A 21,025-nucleotide genomic window follows, 5' to 3' on the forward strand; every position below is an offset into this window, starting at 1 on the left:
AGATTATCCATGTCAATGGAACAGAAAATGAGAATCAGGATTTGCAATGTATCTGACAGCATGGAGGTTATGTGCTTCCAGCTGCAGGCACAATCTTTGTATTTGACTATCTAGGTTTTCTTTATGTTTCGTATATTATTCCAAAGGCTTTAAAACTCATCACATCAGAATAAATGTAAGATTCACACACAATGATAGCAGCCGCTAATGTCTGTCCTCAGACAAAATAGTCATAGAAATCCTGTTTGATAAAAACACCAACTTCAGTTCAGGAAATCAGTGTGCAAACACACCACATGTTGTCCAGGCAGTACTTAAGGCAGGGAAGTGCACTTCAATGACAGATAAGGGCTCAGCAGAACAACTTTACAGTTTGAATGCATTCCACATTGGACAAAATAACTGGAACAGCTGTACAACCAAATGCAATAGCCTTGCAACAAATATAATAAAACTATGTTTTGCAGCTTGTAATGTTCAGGTTTCATTTACAATGTGTCAGAGAACTGTTAATTGACTATATGGTCATTTTCAGGCTGTATTTTGTGGTGTTTTTATATTAGATTGCAGTATATTGTCATGTTTTTGTCTTCTCCAATGCAGATGGAATTGATATGCTGCAAGTGCAATGAAAATGTTTATTTTACATGTAAGCAAGGGACAATAAAAACATATTATATGAATAAATTATGAGTGATTTCCTGTTTTACAACACTTATTTATAACCTACCTGCAAAATAATAGTGGCAGTGACTTCTATTATGGTTTATATCTGCAGCTGCTCCAAAAGGAAATGTTTTAAAAGTACATAATTGCATGTATACTATAAAATCAGCTCAAAGTGTCATTCTGTTGCATAAATAAAATACCATGAAGCGTGGTGAGGTTACTGTAAACACACATTCAACAAGTGCCTGTGGACATGATATTGCGAAATTCTGACATAGAAATTCCAGGAACATATTTTTAAATGCTGTAGACTAATCCAGACATACTGCACATGTCGGAGTTGTAATAACGTGTACAAGTAAACATACAGTAGACACAGAGAAACCTGCGGAGCTCGCTTCTCTCGGACAGCCCTCTGATTGGTCTCCTCTGGGACACGAGGCGGGGCTAGCGGCTGTGGGCGTTTCACAAAACCAGCCACCTCGCAGTTTACGCTTCCATTCACTACGGATTTGTCGAGTTAACCTGATCTCTCTGCGGGTTTGTCTTCCTGAACGAATCTTCTTGCTTTTTTTTTTCTTCTACAGCCACTGCACGAGCAAAGTGTTTTTCTAAGCGTGAGGTCTTCAGGTGCGCGGACGAGCTTTTCTCGGTAAACTTTTTTTTTTGTTTGCACAACCTACCTGAGTTGTGTTTCGCCTCTGCACGCTTCCTCTCCACCATGGATTTGGTTTGGATTGTGGGCTTCGTAGTGAGCGTCTGCGCCTGCTTTGCCTCAGCGGAGCGGCACAGCATCTACTGGAACAGCACGAACCCAAAGTAAATATCTGTTTTAATTTGTGTCCCCCCCCCCAAGGTTAACTCTGCACCCTTGCACTCACTTCTTTATTTATAAATGCAAAAACAAGATTGTTTGGCACCTTAAATGTAAATGGACTTTTAACCTCATTATCAGTGCAGATAAGAGCATTATGATCCACATTCAGATGCATTTGAGTAGTTGCTACTCATGCATATTCAGCGAGCTTGTTGTGATGAATTTGTGATGGAGGCGACTCGGCTGCTGTTGTCATGATAATGTAGGACAGTTGGGAGTCTCTCTCTCACTCCCCCCCCTCCCTCCCTCCCCTTTCTGGGGTCGAACCTGTTATTATGGCGCTGTTTACCTGTAATACTTTGTTCAACCTGTTCAGATTTGATGCTTTTCGCAATCTGTCTAACTGTGCTGCAGGATTAGTGACATCAGTTTATGTCATCTGTTCATCTTTGTAAACCGACAGTGAGCTAGTTCAACAGCTCATACTTTCGAAGGAAGTTAGCTGCTTTTTTAAACGGGTTTCATTGACAGAGAAATGCAGGGATAAGGTTATAATTTTCCGTGGAGCTCAGTTTTTCCTATCAGGACAGGATCAGGTATAATCTATGAACACTACTGAAAACACATCTTATTATTTGGACTCTTTATGCGCACATGTGTCTCTTTTTCTACATTTTTCTGAGTTGATTTGTTTGCAGAAGTGCAGCAATAATCAACAGTGTAGTGCTCAGTTTGATTACACTATTGAAAGTCCTTTCTGTTATGTTGGCGCTGTTGTGTCTTCACCCATGACCTGAAATCCTATTTTCTTTGGCAGAGGGTTATATTTTTTGGGGTTGGTTTTACAGGTCTGACTCACAGCACAACATGTTGAAATATCTGTTGCAATATCCTCCCCATCTGACAGAGAGCCCTAACCTTTGTGTGGAGTGGGAGGTTGCTGTGTCTCCTAAATCAAGAGATATCACATGGGGTTTAGTTGGCTGTCAGGGAGACGTAGGGGTGTTCATATTTCAGGTGGTAAGACGAGTAATAATAGTGTTTGACAGAGACAGAAGAGGTAACTTGAGGCCTGCCCAGTAGGTCACGCTGTGGGAGAGAGATGGATTGCTCAGGGAGGAGAAATTGGAGCTCAAATTGTCGGGGTTAGGGGCCATTCGGAATAAGTGGGGGTCAATTAGAATTATGGTTGATGATGGCTGGGGTGAAATGGCTTGGGGTACAGGGAGGGCTAAAGTTTACACGCCACAAACAAACCTCTACATGCACCCACACATAAACACACCCTCTCGCACACACTCGGACGGGCAAGCACAAACACAGACTCCTGGCAGACAATCACTCAATCACAAACCAGGACACTCAATCACACCCACCGACGCCATCTAAATCAATCAGTGTTGGGCTCCGACTCTCTTCATAGGCATGACACCCAGATATTCAAATGTTCTCCCACAAGGTTACATTCAAGCACCATCTCCCTCCTGATCTCCCTCATAGTTAAAACTACAGCATTCACTGTTCTCAGAAAAGGCAGTAATTATGGCGACAAAGCCTGTCGCTGAGAATCAGAATGAAGTCCCAGATGGAAAGGCTTTTTGTTGTGTCCCCGCTGTGGAGCAACAGTGATCATTCCTGTATATATACTGGTAATCCGTCCTTTTGCACTTGCTATTTTCCCCCCCGTATGACTGTGCTAAATCTCTCCCTTCGCCTACTCTTAATCCTGTATTCGCAGAAAAAGCACAGAGTTTGTGAGATGTTTTCATTTGGGGCTTTTCATCATTCCCAGCAATCTGCTCTCCCCTTTGACCCGTTACTCTATACAACATCTTGACGTCCATCTTTTCCCCCATCAGATGTGTTTCTCCTTTTTTTTGGCCTCAGTTTATTGTTCCACCCCATTGGTCAGAAAGCTGCTGTTAATCAAATTGATCTCCGATTGATTACTTTGGTCCATGTGGTACAGGCTCATTTCCTTTTTCCCCTGTGCGTTTGTTGAGGGGTTTAGCAACACACACTCATACATATACATGCACAGTTACCCTGCTTTCCACTAATTTGTGCATGTGTGTGAGCACGCCTTGGGGCCCGCTGACTTCCAAGGTCGTATCTGCCTGTGCTTTAACGACTACTTTGTTTCAGCATGAATGAAATCTATTCCTGACAGTGTTTTCAGCACTTTCTGACCTTTTACTTGTTAGTGTATTTGTAACCTTTGTGTCTGATTAGCAACAGCTTAATCACCAGCACGGGTTGATTCCCAGAAAGAGGCTCACCAGTGTGCCCAGTCAGCTTGGATCCCGGCATGCCAGTGTGTGTGCGTGTCTTTTGTGAAGGGAGTGTCTGTGCAGAAGCCCGTGTGTTTATGTGTGAGCACCCGCATGTGCAAGATGACTCACACACTCTCATACACATCAATCCAGTCACACACACACATATACACATACACACATGTGCGACACAATTGTGATTGATGTTAACATCGTCCCAGGAGCCCTCTGGACTCCAACGTGAGGCAACAATCTGCTCCTTCACGGCTTCTTCCTCCCTTTCCCCTCTTTCCCTGCTGACAGAGCATGAGTAGACTTCCACCTCCACCACCCACTCCTCCTCCTCCTCCTCCTCCTCCTCTGCTTCTTTGTACCTGTCTCTCCCTCTCTCCAGCACCTCCCTCCCCCTCTTCTTGGCCAGGTTCCCTTTTCAACTTGGTTCTGTGGTCTCCAGTTCTGTGAGTCTGTTAACTGTTTCATGGCCCTCTTGCATACAACAGCTTGATCCACTGTTTATTTTAACATCATCATCATCACCCTTTCTTTTATGATAACACATTTTTCAGTTAATCTGCTCAAACTCTGAAGTCTTTGTTTTGTTGTGTCTTTCTAATGAGCTCTTTGATTGTGGTAAGAAGTTGGTTTAGCTTACCACTGCTGGCACAGTGGTTTAATTCATTTAGTTGAATCTGCTTTTTGCAGGCTGTTGGCTCAAACGAGGCAGTTATTTAAGGTATGTTTCACCCACATGAAGGATTTTTTGGGTATTTATCCAGTCAATATGGGTGTTTTGTGATGCTTCCCATACAAATTGGGGAATGGTCTTCACGGTGAGCAACAGAAAGAGAATAGTAACTGGTGTGACTGATTGGGGGTCAGAGTTCACAATGTGATGAAGTGGCACAGCCTCTATCAATCTGTCAGTCATTCTGTCACGGCGGTGGTCCCTGAATGCTGGCTGCCACTCAGGCCAGCCCCTCTTCACAAGGCCGTGGCTCTGCCTCTGGGAAACTCTCATTCGTCCCCCTCCTGTCTTTTCGGTCCCCATCGCTCCTTCACCAGCTTTTATCTCAACTTTTACAAGCTGTCCCTTTTCAGTCCATTATTTCCTCAACTCCAACTCTGGCTCTCGGAGAATGGGGGAAGGAGGGAAGCATGCTAAGAGGTGTGGAATTTTTTTATCGTTCTTGGCACCCATGGCGATCCGTCACATGGCACTTTGCCCTTTCCTTCACGCTTTCTTCCCCCCTCAGCTTTTCTTAAAGCTTCCTTCTTCTACCTCCCCTATGAAAAGCCACTCCAGTCTTCCCGACAAACCTGTTTCTCTTTTTTTTTTTTACTCCCTCTTCCTGGTCTTTTCACTTGTCTGTCCATGTATGCTTCTCCCCTCTTGAGTGTCTTGCTGATGCAGTGGAAGTGGTAGAGCCAGTCTGAGAACTCAAACCATGAAAGGAAAGGGTTTTAAAGGAAGGGAAGAAAAAACAAAGGTATACGTGTAGGAGTAGTTTGACGTGTCTGTTTGCCTTCCATGCATGTGCGGCGCGTACATGTTTGAGAGATGAAGGATAAGATTGGGCTGTCACATCAGCGGGCGTGATTAGTTGGACACAATAGATAAGAGATTTCTGCGATTTCCAAGTAATCTGAACCGAAGCTACTTTCTTTGAAAAAGATCCATGTTTCCCACTTCACTTCCTAATCCAGCCTTCAGTCTAAACCTCCCCCACCTCCTTGGTCGCCCTTCTCTTCAGTAAATTCCTAAATCTTTCTCCATCTTTCTCTCGCGTCGTCTGTCCCCTCCTACCACCCTTAATCTGGCCTTGTAATCTGTCTGGTGAATTCAATCTGGGGAAAATACTCTGAGAGATTGTCAAGCGGATGGTAATCGCCTCTCATAGGCTCAATGATCATTGGAGTGTGTTGATGCTTCCTATCTTTACAGTTTCTAATCGTCTGTAAGAAGACTTTACCTCAATGGCCATATTGACAAGAGTTTTTTCCAAAAGCTGATTTTCTTCCGGTTCAATATTCCCACTTGTTGCAGTATCAGAGGCTGGAGGGCTTGTTTTATTGACTGCACTAGATAGAGAACCAGGCCAAAGGTTTTAACTTCCCGCAGGCGTGCTGTCGGCGTTACCAAAGTCTGCACGCTGTCTGCTGTGTGTTTCCCTGTGAAGTGCTGCACTTCCTGGCTACGTCTTTTCCCGGGAAAACAGCGTATCCTGTCTGCACAATAAACAATACAGTTCTCACACACCAACACACGCAAGACCGTAAAAAAGTGTGGACTCTGGAGTTGATTGAATTTCCCAGGCTTGTATGAGGAATGAATACGTTTTAAACTCTGAGAATAAGTAGATTAGCAGTGCTTAATAGTGATTAATTGTTTTTATAAGGGATGTGCTCAACTGTCAAGCCTTAAGGATGATGTGGGATCCGCCTCCCTGCCTGCCCTGCTGTCAAATCTCAGTCTGTCTCTATTTGGGATTCTCCTCTGATCAGTGTCGCCATGGTCAACCCCGCCAGTGTTTCTCCCTCCCCCCTGCTCATCCTCACGCCTCTTCCTTATCTCCGCAGCAGACTTCCCCTGCTCCTTCCCACTCTGATCCTCCTCTCTGCGCTGCTTTACAACATAATAGAAGAAGAAAAAAAATCCCATCAGTACACAGATTTATGATTATGATACGATTATATTTGGAGCCTGCACTTTCTTTCTCATGGTGTGTGTGTGTGTGTGTGTGTGTGTGTGTGTGTGTGTGTGTGTGTGTGTGTGTGTGTGTGTGTGTGTGTGTGTGTGTGTGTGTGTGTGTGTGTGTGTGTGCGAGGGAGAGATACAAAGTGTGTGCCTGTGTCCTCCAGACTTGTTTGTCAAGTCTTGGTGACAGTCAATGTACCAACAGTGTATATGTGTTTAGATGAGGAAGAATCAGCCAGCAAGAGTCAGATATTATCTCTGAAAATGAACCATTGTGTTTGTTTTGTTGTGTAAATAAGGGTCATTGTGTAACTTTTGTTTTTCTCTTTCCTTTTTTGTCCTGTTGGATGTCTGGTTTTAGTGTGTAAACATGTCCCCACAGCAAATACTGCCACCCCCTAGAGGCCAATTGTATTATTACCATTATTACTACTAGGTGTCTGTAAGCAAGAACTATTACAACTTTACAAATCAATTCAATAACTGTGGCCTGTATTCACAAATTGTAAATTCCCCATGGAATTAATTAAGCCACAAGCTCAGACTGTGTTTGCAGATAAAAAAAAACATGTGCATGAAACTTTTACCTTGTGGAAATCAATCCAGCAAAATTGATTTTCTTGTACAGATATTTGCCCCCTGAGAAATGTGATGTCAGCAGTGACCTTTCTGTTCTGGCCCTTATAAGATACAAATGTCTCAGGGGACAGCGTGAGACAGTTGGAAAGAGCATATGTATTCATCTAAGCCTCCTTACTGCAGAGGAATCAGCCAATTATTTCTCTGCTGGACTTTAAAGCTTTGTCACTTTGCTGGGCGGCAAAAGGAGCTCAGCTAGTTCAGCCAGGAACGGCGGCAGAATGACCAATGATCCGGACGGACAAAGGTTGAATGACAGACTGGAGAAAGCTGATTGAGATGGATGACAAAAAGTCACACGGTGCAAAGAATGAAGGCTGGAATATTATGTTAAAAGGGGTTAGCCAAAAGAGTGGGACCATATTTGTTTCTATGACGACCCAAGCATACCCACGTCTGCATTGTGCTTGGCTGTGCAAACGGTGGGTCAAAAAGCTGCATATTTGGAATACCACCAGGACAGGTTCTGATTGGTTCTGCAAGTCTGGGGGTTGGGGGAGGGACAGAGTTGACATGAGGATCTGGTTTGCTTATTGAGCGATGAAAGACGGACAGAGAGTGGGAGGGGACGGGTGACATTGATGGATGAATAGATAGACAGATGAAACAAAGAACTTGAGCAAAAAATGTGGAACAGTCCTGCTTAACTGGGCTCATGATGCACCTCAGAAAGGCTTCACCTCTCTCAGATGTGCCACCTTCCTCGTGGAGTCACGTCAGCTTTCACAGATATATCTTGAAAGAAATAGCTCCCTTGTGTCCTGTGTCTTTCATTATTCTGTTAACACCTCTCACTTTCCCTGCTGCAACCATGGACACACTTACACACACACACATTCATAGTCAGTGTGTCTCTTTTTGAACTCCAAAACGCCAGTGTAAAGGAGTAATACCCCTTCTCTGTGTGAGAACAATAGGGGTAGAGCCTACCCCTGCCTGTCTCACCCCTTACTCTGTCCCCAGCCCTCAGCCCCTGCTCTGGGCCTCGCTGTCCAGTCTAAGCCCCTGTATTAAACAGGGTCTGGTGCTGATGAATGGACCCGAGCTCAGCCTCTGCTCCACCCAATAATCCAGGCTTGGACGAGCCGATTAGGTGGTCCCCACATTCCAGTTCACTCATCTGTGACGTAGGCCAGTCACCTTTTGGGTCATATTAATGGCGTGTGTAAAACCTGGGAGGAAAGTAATCATGTTTTTGTGGTTAGGGTGACTGTGCTGGCCTCTGAGTGTCAGCACATGTTAAGTAGACTAGGTCTCCTGTTTTTAGATGTAGTGATCATAAATGTGTAGTTTGTCCTACGATGGCCTTTGTGGACCTTAAAATAGATCTGAATCGATCTTCAAAGAGCGATTCTGGTCACAGCACCAGTCTATAGAATTTAAAATGCACAAGGCCCCCTCCTGCTGACTGTTCGTGTATAAAATTCTCCGGTGCTGACTTGGCGATTGTCCGACCTTTGATCCACATTGCAGCCCCTTCGCCTCAGAGGACCAGCATTCCTCAGGGCGATAGAGTGCAGAGATGAGAGGGTGATGGATGGATGAAAGGATGGGGTAGTGGTGGAGAAGAAAGCAAAACGCTGGCCAGAGAGATTAAAGAGGAGAGATTAGATTCCGGCTCCTGAAGAGGATCCAATAAATCAGGAATTCCTTTGGTAGGAGAGGAGGAAGAGTGGCCGGGAACAGTCTGTAGTCAATTTTTTCACCAGATTGTGTCTTCACACACACACACACATTTGACCACTTGACATTCCCTCTCTGCTATCATCGCTGTTCATTATTATATGGCATTTATTATCCACCATATCATGATTCCTCCCAGATTCCTTCGAGCTCTACAGACGCATCACACACAAGCATACTCCAACACAAACAATCACACATTTAAATGTCTCTGAGGCAGACACACATGCACACCATCCTCGCTGCATATCTGCCATAGCTCCACAAATCATCCTCAAGTAGAGAATACAGCAATTCCTTCTCGCTGTTGCTTCTGCTGAAACTCCAAGCGTCATTAGAAGAGAGAACCCTGGGGCACACAATAGAAATAAATCAAGACAGCCTATTGACAGAGAGAGGGAAACAGTCTGGAGGAGGAGAACAACAAGGGACACACACTGGGGGAGACAGAAAGAAAGCGTTTGCCTGCTAAAGTGAAGGTGAGGCATGATTTGACTTTGTTGGCTAAACCTTTTCACACAGAGGCCTAAGCTCTCTTTGAAGCGCGTTACTCCAATCAGTTAATTAAGCTGATGATGTGGAACGTTTCAATGCTGAGGCGTTGGAGGGGAACAAAAGGCAGCGGGATAATTAAAACTATTTGCCATTAATAAAAGGGGCTAGCCAGCCTCCCCGGGTGCGTATTCAGCCACTGTTCCCTCTGCTAAGTGAGGTATTCCATCAGCGTGGGCAAGTTGTGAATAGAGACACTGTATGAAACAGTGGCATTGATAAAGCAACTGTAGCACTCGCATAGATACTCTTACTGAGAGAAACTTCAAAAGCCATTTCCAACTCAAGCCCTTTGACCCCCCCCTCCCCGCCCACGCCTATTCATGCCCTCTGTCTCCCCCCAAACTCTCAGCCTAAAGGGGCTGGGAAGTGGGGAGAAGGAGGGCATAATTACCCCCCTCCGGGGCAACTTTAATGCCCTTTTTTGTGTTTTAATTGCACCCCCCTTCGACCCCCTTTTGCTGAACACATTGGGAACATACCACAACCGGTTTGTAATCAGGGCTCAGAGTGAGGGAGGATTTGGGTGTAGGGAGTTTGTTTGTGTGTGTTTTCAGTGTTTGCACGGGGATGATAACTCTGTCAGGCAAAAGCAGACAACAGTGTTTGTTCAATAGTGTTATCGATTCGACTGGAATTGAAAGTGGCAGGGGGAAAAAACACTTTAGCGCCAATCTGGTAAACAGAGCGTGGCAGGCAAACTGCAGATAAGCACTAAGCTGTCTGGACCATGGCAAAATGATAATTATTGCCCCCCCCCAGAAAGTTGGCGGGAGCACACTATTATCAGCACAGTTAGATGGAAGTTTCATCAGTATCCTAAAAAGGTGCTTGTTTTCTAATGGGCCCATGTTGCTGTTGTAATGGTTTTGCCGGCTAATCTGGTCATCTGTATTGAGGGAATGCAGTCAGGCGGAGAGGGGTAAAAGGGATGGGGGGAGGGAGCCAGAGGGGGAGCAGGAGTCAGGGCCCGGTGTGTGGAGCCACAGCGTCTGTACTTTTACCAGGGAGACCCCTGGCCACAAACAACAACACCAGCTAACGAGCAACGGGGGCCTGCGCACTTTGATCGTCAGTCACACATATGGACCTTGTCACACAAACACAAACTCCCTTAACGCTGCTTGTTACATTTAGAGGTTTTTATGAGAAAACGACAGAATTCTCAAAGAAAAATCTACTTGAGGGGGTAAATGCCTTCAGTGGAGAATTTTTTTGTGCTAAAGGTGTCCAGTTAGCACCCTGTAGGCTTTTGAGAACTCACAACTCTTTTGAGATCTGTAGATGTGATTAAATAGCACTCAGTAACTTAACTAACACTGGCTGGCGGCCCCATTTTTTTGGGATTGTTGAAAGCCTGAAGAACCATCCACATATTCATTGCAAAAGCAACAAAATCCTATATTAGACACACATTCTCCTTGTGTGTTGTGAAAATATTTGTCTGTCAAATTTCATCCATTCTCAGGGAACCCCTGGTGATCCAGAACAGTAGGAGACGGTAAACTGATAGGCATCGCTTGGGAGCTCAGTACCAGGGGAGGAGGTGTGTGTGCGTGTGTATGTGTGTGTGTGGGTTCAGTGGGTGCAAACAGTAGGTACTGCTTTAGGTTGTTGATAGATGGGAATTACTGGGAAGTGTGTGTGAGTTTGTGCGTGTTGCTAGAGGCCGGCTACCGCCCCAGGCCGGTGATAGATGGCTTTGGCTGAGAAGAGAGCATTAGCTGTGAGCCGCCCCCGGAGTAGTCACTCAGTCAGGGGGAAGGGGACAACGCTGAAATACCTTTAGTGACAATTCCCTGGAGATAAACCTATAATATCTCTGAAAGAAAATCCAAGAGGGGGAAGGGATTATGGTACAGTTGAGATAAGGCCAATTTAAACTGCCTCAGGGTATGCTAAATTGTTGTTTAACTAGTCTAAAGCCTTTCTGTAATAATTGTATTGTGTTTGAGGGGATATTTGAAGCAGGCTAAAATGCTAAAAACAAGTTTTCTGCGAGTGCTCTGACCCACATCCAAGAGGAGAGGGAGGAAGTTTAGTTTACTTAAAGACCATCGTAAAGAGGGTGGAGAGGGTGGAGAGGGTGGAGGAGTGAAGGGGAGGCAGACAGTCTGACTGTCTCTCTGTATTTGTAATGAGAGGGAGTGTGGTGGGAGACCGTTACAGGCCGCCACCAGATTCATGTTGTATGTGTCTGCCTGTCTCTCTGACCCTAATGAATGGGTTAAAACATGTGACCTTTATTTTTATCCTTGTCCCTATCTTGAGTAAACTTCAGGTGTGTTTCTGCTTCTGTTAAGGTGAATTTGTCATCATGCATTCTGCTTCTCTATCTGAGTGTGTGTGTGTGTGTGTGTGTGTGTGTGTGTGTGTGTGTGTGTGTGTGTGTGTGTGTGTGTGTGTGTGTGTGTGTGTGTGTGTGTGTGTGGCCTCACAGATGTCGATACTCATCTCCTGTCTTGACAGGCTAACTGACTGCTAATGTTTCTCTGTAAACATCATTCAACTCCGGGGGGGCATGGGATCAATGTGCACTCAGTGCTAACTCGCAACAGCAGCAGCTATACTCGCCGCACGTTCATCCATATTTATGCACATGTTCTCTGCCGATCACTCTTCCCCTTATTACGTTTTCCCTCTTCATTCCACTCCAACACACACATATATCCTCTCTCACAAACACTCTCTCTTTCTCTTTCTCCTGCTCTCTATCTCTCATTCCCAGGCCTCTCAGTCTTTCCTCTGATTTCCCTGTACACTGGTGTGTAGCCGATCAATATATAATCACAGGTTTTGAGGCTTATATTTATTACCGCTCCGATGCTATAACCGTGGTTATCAGTCTCCTGCCACTTGCATAACGGTCCTCCTCTGCCTCCTCCCCGCAGGTTTCTATGGGACGACTACGCTGTAGAGGTGAAGCTCAATGACTACCTGGACATCGTCTGCCCCCATTACCCTCAGGGTGAGGTGCCGTCGCTGGATGCCGAGCGATACGTGCTCTACATGGTGGAGCGCGAGGACTACGAATCCTGCAAGCCCCAGTCGTACGACCAGATGCGCTGGGAGTGTGGCCATCCGTTTGCTCCTCACGCCCCTGAGAAGTTCTCTGAAAAGTTCCAGCGTTTTACGCCTTTTACTCTGGGAAAGGAGTTCCGCCAAGGAGAAAGCTACTATTATATCTGTAAGTGTCACTATAGCGTTCTCCCAGATTTGTCACTGTGTTTGCCAGTTAGTCTTATTTTCCAATATTTTCACTAGTCTAGCATGTTAGTATGCTAACATTTGCTAATTAACGCTAAACACAAAGTATAGCTGAGGCAGATAGGAATGTCATTTGTTTTGGATTTGGTCATAAACCAAAGTATTGAACACTTTTTGAAATTTTGACCTTATGATGACAAGATGAACAGTTAAGCGATCACCAAATGTGACACGAATGTCTGTACCAAATTTCATGGCAATCCATCCAATAGTTGTCGAGAAATTTCACTCACAACCACAAATGTCAACTCCATGAGGAAGTGAGACTAAGGCAAAGTTTTGCTATGTTTTTCTACTAACTGTGAACTGACTTGGTGTCCAGCTCTATGAAGCTTAACATGGACATAAACAGGGATGTCGGCTCAGTTTGCCAAGTTTATGCCCTACTTACCCTGCTAGAATGTAACCACCAAGAGCAAGCAGTGTTGTCACCCTGACCATGGCTGTAATTAGATAAACTGCAGGACAAGACACACTTCGCCTGGTCACAGATGGCGTCCTAAAGCTGTGTGCCTGTGTCTGTCTGTTGCCAAGTATTTGTGTGTGTGTGTGTGTGTGTGTGTGTGTGTGTGTGTGTGTGTGTGTGTGTGTGTGTGTGTGCGTGTGCGAGCACATGCACGAAGGTGAAGTAAGGGGCCAGTGGAGGATAAGTGCATTAGTTAGGATGTTAACGCCTGTGTTGTTTCTTCCCGGCAGCCAAACCTTTGCACCACCATGGACAGGAGTGCCTCAGGCTGAGGGTGGACGTCGTAGCTGCTGATGGTGAGTTTAACCGCCCTCCTGGCTGTAAGGAGAGCAGCACAATCACTCTCTGATTGTCGTGTTAGGCTCTTGCAAGATCCAAGCAGAGTAATTGATGGCATTTTTCTTTTCTTTCAGGCTCTCAAGAGGCCAGAGTGGCTAAAGGAGGTGGGGCTGTAGTTGGAGCCGGGGGTGGGGTTCACAACCCGTCCAGCAGACCGCCTGCAGGTATGTTGACCAACCCTGTGTCCTTTCTAATTATCCCTGACCTTAAAACAATCCAGGTACATTCAGGATTACGTTGGGGTGTAAATATGCGGTACTAATGTGACTTCTTTATCTCCTGTCTCCAAGCAGATGACCCAGGTGTCCTGCCAGAGGTCCAGAAGAGCACACGGACAAACTCTGCACGGGCAGCTGCATCCCTCTCAATCCTCTCATTGCTAGTCCCATTTTCATTACTGCTATTGTTGCACTGAGAGTACAAGAAAGGACTGCTGTTGGCAGATATTTTTTTTTCAGGGACTACAATGAAGACAGTCCGTGGGGATGAAACCACTGACTCAAAAAGACAGTTTTCAATGCCCAGTGCTGGCCACAGGGAGAGACTTTTGAAGCTTGTAAAGTACAGATGGACTCGCTTGCACTACATGTGCTGAGCAATGAGCATTCGAGACAAAGTGTGTGCGCTTTGTCTAATTTTTCAAAAGGTGACAGTATTTTTTCTTGGAAAGACCAAGCTCTCTGTATTTTTTTTAGGGCTCTCTCTAAAAACAAAACAAAACATAAACCTCTTTTGGATGATAACCCTACAAGAAAATATGAAGAAGTTGAAGAGGAACCTAAAGTGGCCGAAGAACAATCAAGAGCAAAGACACCAACTCTGTTTGAATTATATACAAATCCACATTTAATGGAAAAGTTATCTCTTACCTTTTGAGCCAAAGATCAGTCATCTCTCCAACTTGTACACTATTCCACCCTTGAGTATTGTGTACTATTTGTTGTATTGTTATTGTAATGGTATTGAGTGGCATTGATGTCCCAAGTGATTACTTTCTCTAAATGTAGCATTGACAGACACGGGGGCTGTTCTCATGACTACCATTCCTTTGCAAGCTCGACCATGTGCTTATATACTGTAGCACTAATACTGCACAGTACAGACACACCAACACACACTCCACAACAGTGTTACACGCAGACACACACACACAACATCGGATGACATAACACATGAAAACACACTGCATTGAACTGTGTTACGTGTACATTCTGTGAAGATAATTTATAACATTTGCAGCTGAGAAGTTTTACTGTGTATATACCATGTGCTCACGAAAAATGTTTACTGTTGGCAATGGGGAGAGCTTTTTCCTCTCTCTCCTGGTAGAGTTAGTACTTGTGTGAAAGGGAAAATGTGTGAGTTGAAGTGAAAGTTAAAAAAAATAAGGAGCGATTGATTTATAATGAGTGATGAGACGAAATGTTTTTCTGCCAAAAGCAAACACTGAGATGTTGTGTGTACCGCAGAGAGGCCGGACTTCTCTGTTTGTTGGATCTTGCCCCTGTATTGGTTAAACTGTCTGACATGATGAGCCAATATCAAGTCTTTATTTCTACAGGATCCAACCCTGTGTATCATGGTGCTTTCCTTCATGTTTTCAAGCTCATTTGGAAAACAAGTGTATACTTCTAAACACAAAGTGAAGTAATCAGCTATTTAGACTTTCTCAATAATTAACACGGTTTTAGATGATTTAAAAATGTTATAATCACCAGTTCACAACAGACAAGACACGGCATCAAACCGAGTTGCCAAGCACATCTTCACCTGACAGGCTGGCTTGATCAACAAAGCACAACAGTGTATGACCATTGAAGTCAGTCTTTTTTTATCTGAATTCTTGTTACCTAATTTTGTACATGTGTAAGTAAGAGAAGTGTATAATATGTATATATATATATGTATGTATATATATACATAGAAGATTATATAAAAGACCTGTTTGATAAATATGCTAAATGTGAAAATTTCATGTGAAATAAAAAAAAAAAGATATTTTTGGAAAACCAGAACAGCTTTCTTGTGATTATTTGTGATCATGCTGGCATGGTATGGCAGTCTGAAATATCTCCACAACTATTGAATGGATTGATACAAAATCTTGTATCTTGTATTGTCATGGTTGCCAGAGGATTAATCCTAATGACTGTAGTGATAATCTGACTTTTCCTCTAGCGCCTCCATGTGGCTTTGAGTGAAATGTCTCAACAACTATTGGATGGATTGCATTAAATTTGGTTCACACATTCATGTCCCCCTCGGGATGAATTATAATCACTTAAGGTTTCATCTAGAGCCATCATCAGGTTAACTCGTCCAATACTTTGGCTTATGATTAAATACCTGCAAAACTACTGACATTCCCATCAGCCTCAGCTGTACTTTGTGTTTAGTGCTAATTAGCAAATGTTTGCATGCTAACACGCTAAACTAGGATGTGGAACAATGTAAGCATTATACTTGCTAAACATCATTATGTTAACGTTGCTATTGTGAGTATGTTGCCATGCTAGCTTTAGCATTTATAGCCCACAGCAACGTTGTGCCACAGTGCAGCGTCACACAGCCACTGGCATGGCTGTACTCGTAGTCTTGTTTACTCATGATTTTAGGTAAAGGTTCAATTATCTACCCTAAGAACCAACAATTCACTTTCCCAGCATCATCCTAAATGAAGGATCACTTCTTCCCTTGGAACTGGGGTGATTTTGGTGCTAAAAGGCTCTCAGGAAACCCAGCCCATTTCTCCTTTTGATTACACCGGAGAAATCTCCACAGAAGGAGCCAGCAGCACAGATAATGACTCACACACACTAATGTGACAGAAGTTAAATAGAATCAAGGCCAAGGTGGCCAGAGACGAGACAAAGCTACAATAGAGAGATAATGGAAAAACAAGGAAAGGGCTATGTTTATTATTACCATTAAGGATGCCTTTTGGCATAAAGATTAAATACACAGGTGGGATCCCTCTGCTCTTTTTATCTCCAGCTTCTGGCGCGCCTCCACCCTGAGCTACAACACCCCCTTCCCAACATACACACACACCTCCTCTTTTCTTCAACCATGATACTTTGCTTGTCTGCAAGTTGCATGACAAGTCATTGTTCTCATCTCTCCTTCTCGTCTCTCCCTTCCCAGGGGAGCTTTACAGCCGTGACAGTAAAAACAGCTGTAGCACCAAAAGCTGGTGCCACAGCCTCACAACTCCCCAATGTTTTCAAAGGGATGGCCGTAAATTAGGGCTGGCAGATAGGCCCCTTAACCGCCTGACCCCTAAAAGAGGCTCCACTGAGTAGTAGCTCGTCAAGACGAGACAATTCTTTTTATTTGCTCACTCGTTCGGCGGACCAGCTTGAGTAAATGTGAACAGCAAGTGTGAAACCTTTAACGCTGCAGTAAATGTTAAGAACAGTTAGGAGATAACCGCGACAAACGAGGAACATGAAAAACAAGAACATCCTGATGGCAATGTTTTTACAGGCCTAAAAGAATTCAAATGTATATATTTCATAAGATTTGAAAGCCCCAATTCATAGATCTGACGCATTACATGCAGTAGTAAGGACAACATGAATCAGAATCTCTGAATATTGAGGATACGATTAAAGAAGACGGACAATGCTTCGAGACAACGTAGTGTATAATACAGTGTATATTATATCCAGCCCCAGTGTGTGCCTCTCATGTATTACCATTACATTCAAGCCACAGCACTAAGCATCCATTTTTTCAAAAAAATAAATGACCGGCAAATCTTTCAAAATCCTAAACGATTGTTTTACAACATCTACAGCTGTTCTTAAGGTATTTTCATCCTAATGAAATCCTCAGACTTTTTTTAATCATTTGAATGAAAAGGAAATTTCGGCTGCTGCTCGATAAAACTGATTTTTATCCCATATCTCCTTGCTTTCGCCTCCTTTTGTACGATACAAGAAAAACGTAATACATATTTGGTATGAAAATATAAAACAATACACTGTAACATCAATACAGACAAATAGAACTGAACTGATTCACTTTGTACAATTTGAACATGGGTATACAGTATGTCATTTCCAGCTACCTTTAATTGGATTTAACTAGTAGCCCAACTTGAGAAATGGGTGAAAACCTTTATCAGACTGAAATATTTCAACTATGTATGGATGTCATTTTCCCCTTACTGACTGAAACTTACTGACTTTGGTAATCTTCTGACCTTTCTTTGAGCGCCATCAGCAGGTCAAAATGTTCCTACAAAATATCTCAACATCTACTGTATGGATTAGAACCAAATTTTTTGAATTGCATTGAAATTTGGTAAACCCCAAGGATGAACTGTGGTGATCCCCTAACATTTCATCAACCCTAACCCCTAACCCCAAAACTTGGGGTTATGACTAAATACAAGCACAATAATAGCATTATATATAGATTATATAGAGAGAGAGAATGTTTGCATGCAGAGGTTAGCAATATGCTCAAAGCAACATTGTGTCTTAAAGCAGCCTCACAGTGCTGCTAGTACGGCTGCAGACCCTTAGTTTTGTTCAAAGATCACATAGTATTAATATTTCTGAAAAACAAATGCTTAGGTCTGTGCCTCAAATGTAATGGCAATACATTAGAGGCACAAACTGGGGCTATATTAAATCCAACATTTCCTAACATGCAGAAAAACAAGGCATTTATCGATTTATCAGTCGTCAGAGCTGAGCCAACAGTGTGTGACACTAAAAACTCCACAATTCAGGGTAGGTTTGGCACGGCCAGCTGGTCTATCTCTGCATCTCCGGACTGAGTCAGGCCTCACTATCAGCAGGACACATGACGGCCAGTCCCTGTCTGCCTGCTGGCATATGTTACTACTCAGAAGAGCCAGGAGGATCTACCTTACAGGACCTCTGGGAGGTTACCTAATGTTATTGTAGCTATTTGTAGCATTTATAAGCTCCCATGCTGTCCTAGAATGGGAACCCGGTGTCCTGTAAATATCAAAGCAGCTGTTTATGAGCAGCGAAAGAACAATAGGCTGACCCATGAGTGACTTTTTACATCATTTTTATGCAGTGATGATGCACTGCATGTTCGGATTAAATGACGTTTTAATGTAGCTGCATGTTTAGAAGCTCCTTTATTCCTCTCTTTTGCTAGAGTCCTGCTTTAGTGCCTGTAAAAGCTTTAGATGACATCAGGGTCAGATGGGGCCGATGGGAAGGAAACACCTTGGTTATACAGAATAAGTCTGAGGCTCTGGGCCAATCAGGGCCCATTTTGGTCCCCTGCCATCGACAGCAGTCGGGGTGTGGTCTCCTCTTCCCGAAAAAGTCCTGTCACACACTCTCTGGCCTCTGCCAGAGTCATCTGTCTTGTTCCAGCTCATGTTTTGGTTTCCTGTCCGTGTCACTTTCATTCTTTTATTCATTCTCACTTCCACACTTCTTTTGTTCTTCCCCTTTGATTCATTCACTCTCTTTGTATCTATCTCCTGTTTTGATTCGTCCTCAAGTCACTGTCTCATCCTGTCATTGCTGTTGTTCACCCTTTTCTGTATCTGTATCAAACCTCCATCTCTTGCAGGGCTTCTGGGCCTCGATTACCAACTCCATCTCTCTTTCTGTCCGTCTCTAGATGGTTTTGAGGTTTTGCTGTGAAATGTGTGGGTGGGGAAAAAAAAGTCTTTTCTATGCAGAAAAATGATAACCTATCATTTTTGAGTTTTGGTTCTCAGCCTGTCGAGATGGATTTGCTCCCAGCAGTGTCACTGAGTGTCTCTAGAAATGTTTTTTTATAGTGTTTCGAGGTCTCAGTGGGGCCATGCTGCGGGCACAACCCCGTGACCTGCCCCTCTCACTGTCTCTATCCCAATTACAGTTTCCTTGTGTTTTTCAGCTCCTCTCTCAATGTATCTAACGCCTCTCACCATGCCGCTTTGGAGCAGAAGGTGAAGAACATTCTGTGCACGTTTGTCATTTTACTCAGCCTCCCTCACTGTCAAAATCCTCTGTCGAAAACAGACAGAGCAATTACGAAAGGCTTGTAAGTGGCTCTCATACCCCCAAACCAGAAAAAGAGGATTTTGAAGTTACCACTTCGACATATTACATCACTGAGAGATTTAAGATGACACGTGAACAAGTGTACTTACCACTTTCTGGTACAAGAGTGTGTAAATCATTTAGATAATTCATAACAAACCAGCGTCAAATCTTCAAAGTGAAAAACAAATGAATCTCAACTTTGGTTTTGTATTATTGCTCAAAGTGACCTGCTACAGTAAATTATATAATTAATTGAAATTTGTAAAACTTTGATTCCTACAGTGATATATGGAAGCTCATTATCACCAGGAAAAAATACATGAACAGAGGCATGATTAAAATTGACTTGCTAAGGCAGCCTTCAGACTGACAGGCAGACATACAGAATTACTATGCAGTCATTATTATGGATTTTGCTGTGCTTCATGTTACTGTACTCTATCAGGTGCATCCTCTCTTGTGAATACTGCCACTCACTCACCAAACAGCAGCAGTGGTGAAGCTAGTTGCCTCACGTTTGCTGCAAATTAAATGCCTGGAGATGTAAAAGAAACAAAGCTAGAACATTTGAGGTTGTTTATGATGGGACAGCTTTTCGTACATTTCTGTCTGTGCATCAGATTACACTTTACGCTATCATGTAAAAGCTAAAGGGCTAAATCTGGGATGTAGTTTATGTACTGTGTGTTTGAAATAAGGGATTAAAAGGAAAAGGCACAAAAATGCTTGCACTGTTAATATACACATGCACTGTATACGGCCTGTAAAATGTTTCGCCTAATCTGATTGAAATACTTTTGTCTGATAGCCGGCAGAAAAAGACTGAACAGATGGATGTCTTCAAAGTTACATTTGGGGAGAATGACGACAAAGAAAAGTGATTAACTAGTTCACATGTGGCTACGAGTGAGGACATAACTGCCTACCAAGGGAAACCTTTGGTGTAATTGCCAAAGTAGAAGATTTTCTGGTAAATAACAGGTTGCCTTTCATCCAGTCTGCTCTTGCAACAGCTTGCAGACATTCATGGGGGGTGACGTTGCAAGGCATGATGGGGCTGCAGCCAAACGGCACAACAGGCAGCGCTTGCACACAGAGAACTGTCGACTCTTTTGCATTTGTTCTTAAGTTATGGGAGCTTTTGAAACCCTATAATGATGCCTTTGGCCAGGCTATGCTTTGTTTATGCACAGCGGGGACTCACTGAAAATGAGCACAGGCAGCCTTTTAAAGGCTCACACACCAAAAAACGGTACTTGCCAACATCAGATTACTTCAGAACTACATACTTAGCTTACTGAGCTGATTGGAGCAAACCTCTGTGAGGGAAGAAAAGAAAATGCCGTATAATGTATATTTCAAGTCGTTAACTACAAAAGGGGACAAAAGGGATCTGTCTCTAGCACAGAGGGAGGCATTGAGAAGTTGATATAAAGCCCTCGGGCCATGTGGGTTATGCTCGCAGAAGGAATGCATCATACATGCAAGCACTCACGCACATACTCGCCTACCTCCCGGCCCTAACGGTACCCCCAACCCACAAACACACACACATTTGTAGACAGAAAAACTGAACAAAATAGACTCCAATTTAAT

At 43.6% G+C, this 21,025-nt stretch overlaps 1 protein-coding gene across 2 annotated transcripts; it reads left to right on the forward strand.

Moving 5' to 3' along the window:
* The first annotated feature begins 1,390 nt into the window (after positions 1 to 1,390).
* LOC139298882 (ephrin-A1-like) lies at positions 1,391 to 14,963 on the forward strand. Of its 2 annotated transcripts, none has more exons than XM_070921692.1 (5): positions 1,391 to 1,488; positions 12,220 to 12,515; positions 13,292 to 13,357; positions 13,475 to 13,564; positions 13,691 to 14,963. In XM_070921692.1, the coding sequence occupies exons 1-5, from the start codon at positions 1,391 to 1,393 to the stop codon at positions 13,813 to 13,815; spliced, it is 675 nt and encodes a 224-aa protein (XP_070777793.1). In that variant the 3' UTR covers positions 13,816 to 14,963. The 2 variants fall into 2 exon arrangements, with proteins under 2 accessions (XP_070777793.1, XP_070777794.1); XM_070921693.1 differs by having other exon boundaries at positions 13,694 to 14,963.
* Positions 14,964 to 21,025: the final 6,062 nt, after the last annotated feature.

This window comes from Enoplosus armatus, chromosome 16, assembly GCF_043641665.1.
Source record: "Enoplosus armatus isolate fEnoArm2 chromosome 16, fEnoArm2.hap1, whole genome shotgun sequence".
Taxonomy (NCBI): domain Eukaryota; kingdom Metazoa; phylum Chordata; class Actinopteri; order Centrarchiformes; family Enoplosidae; genus Enoplosus; species Enoplosus armatus.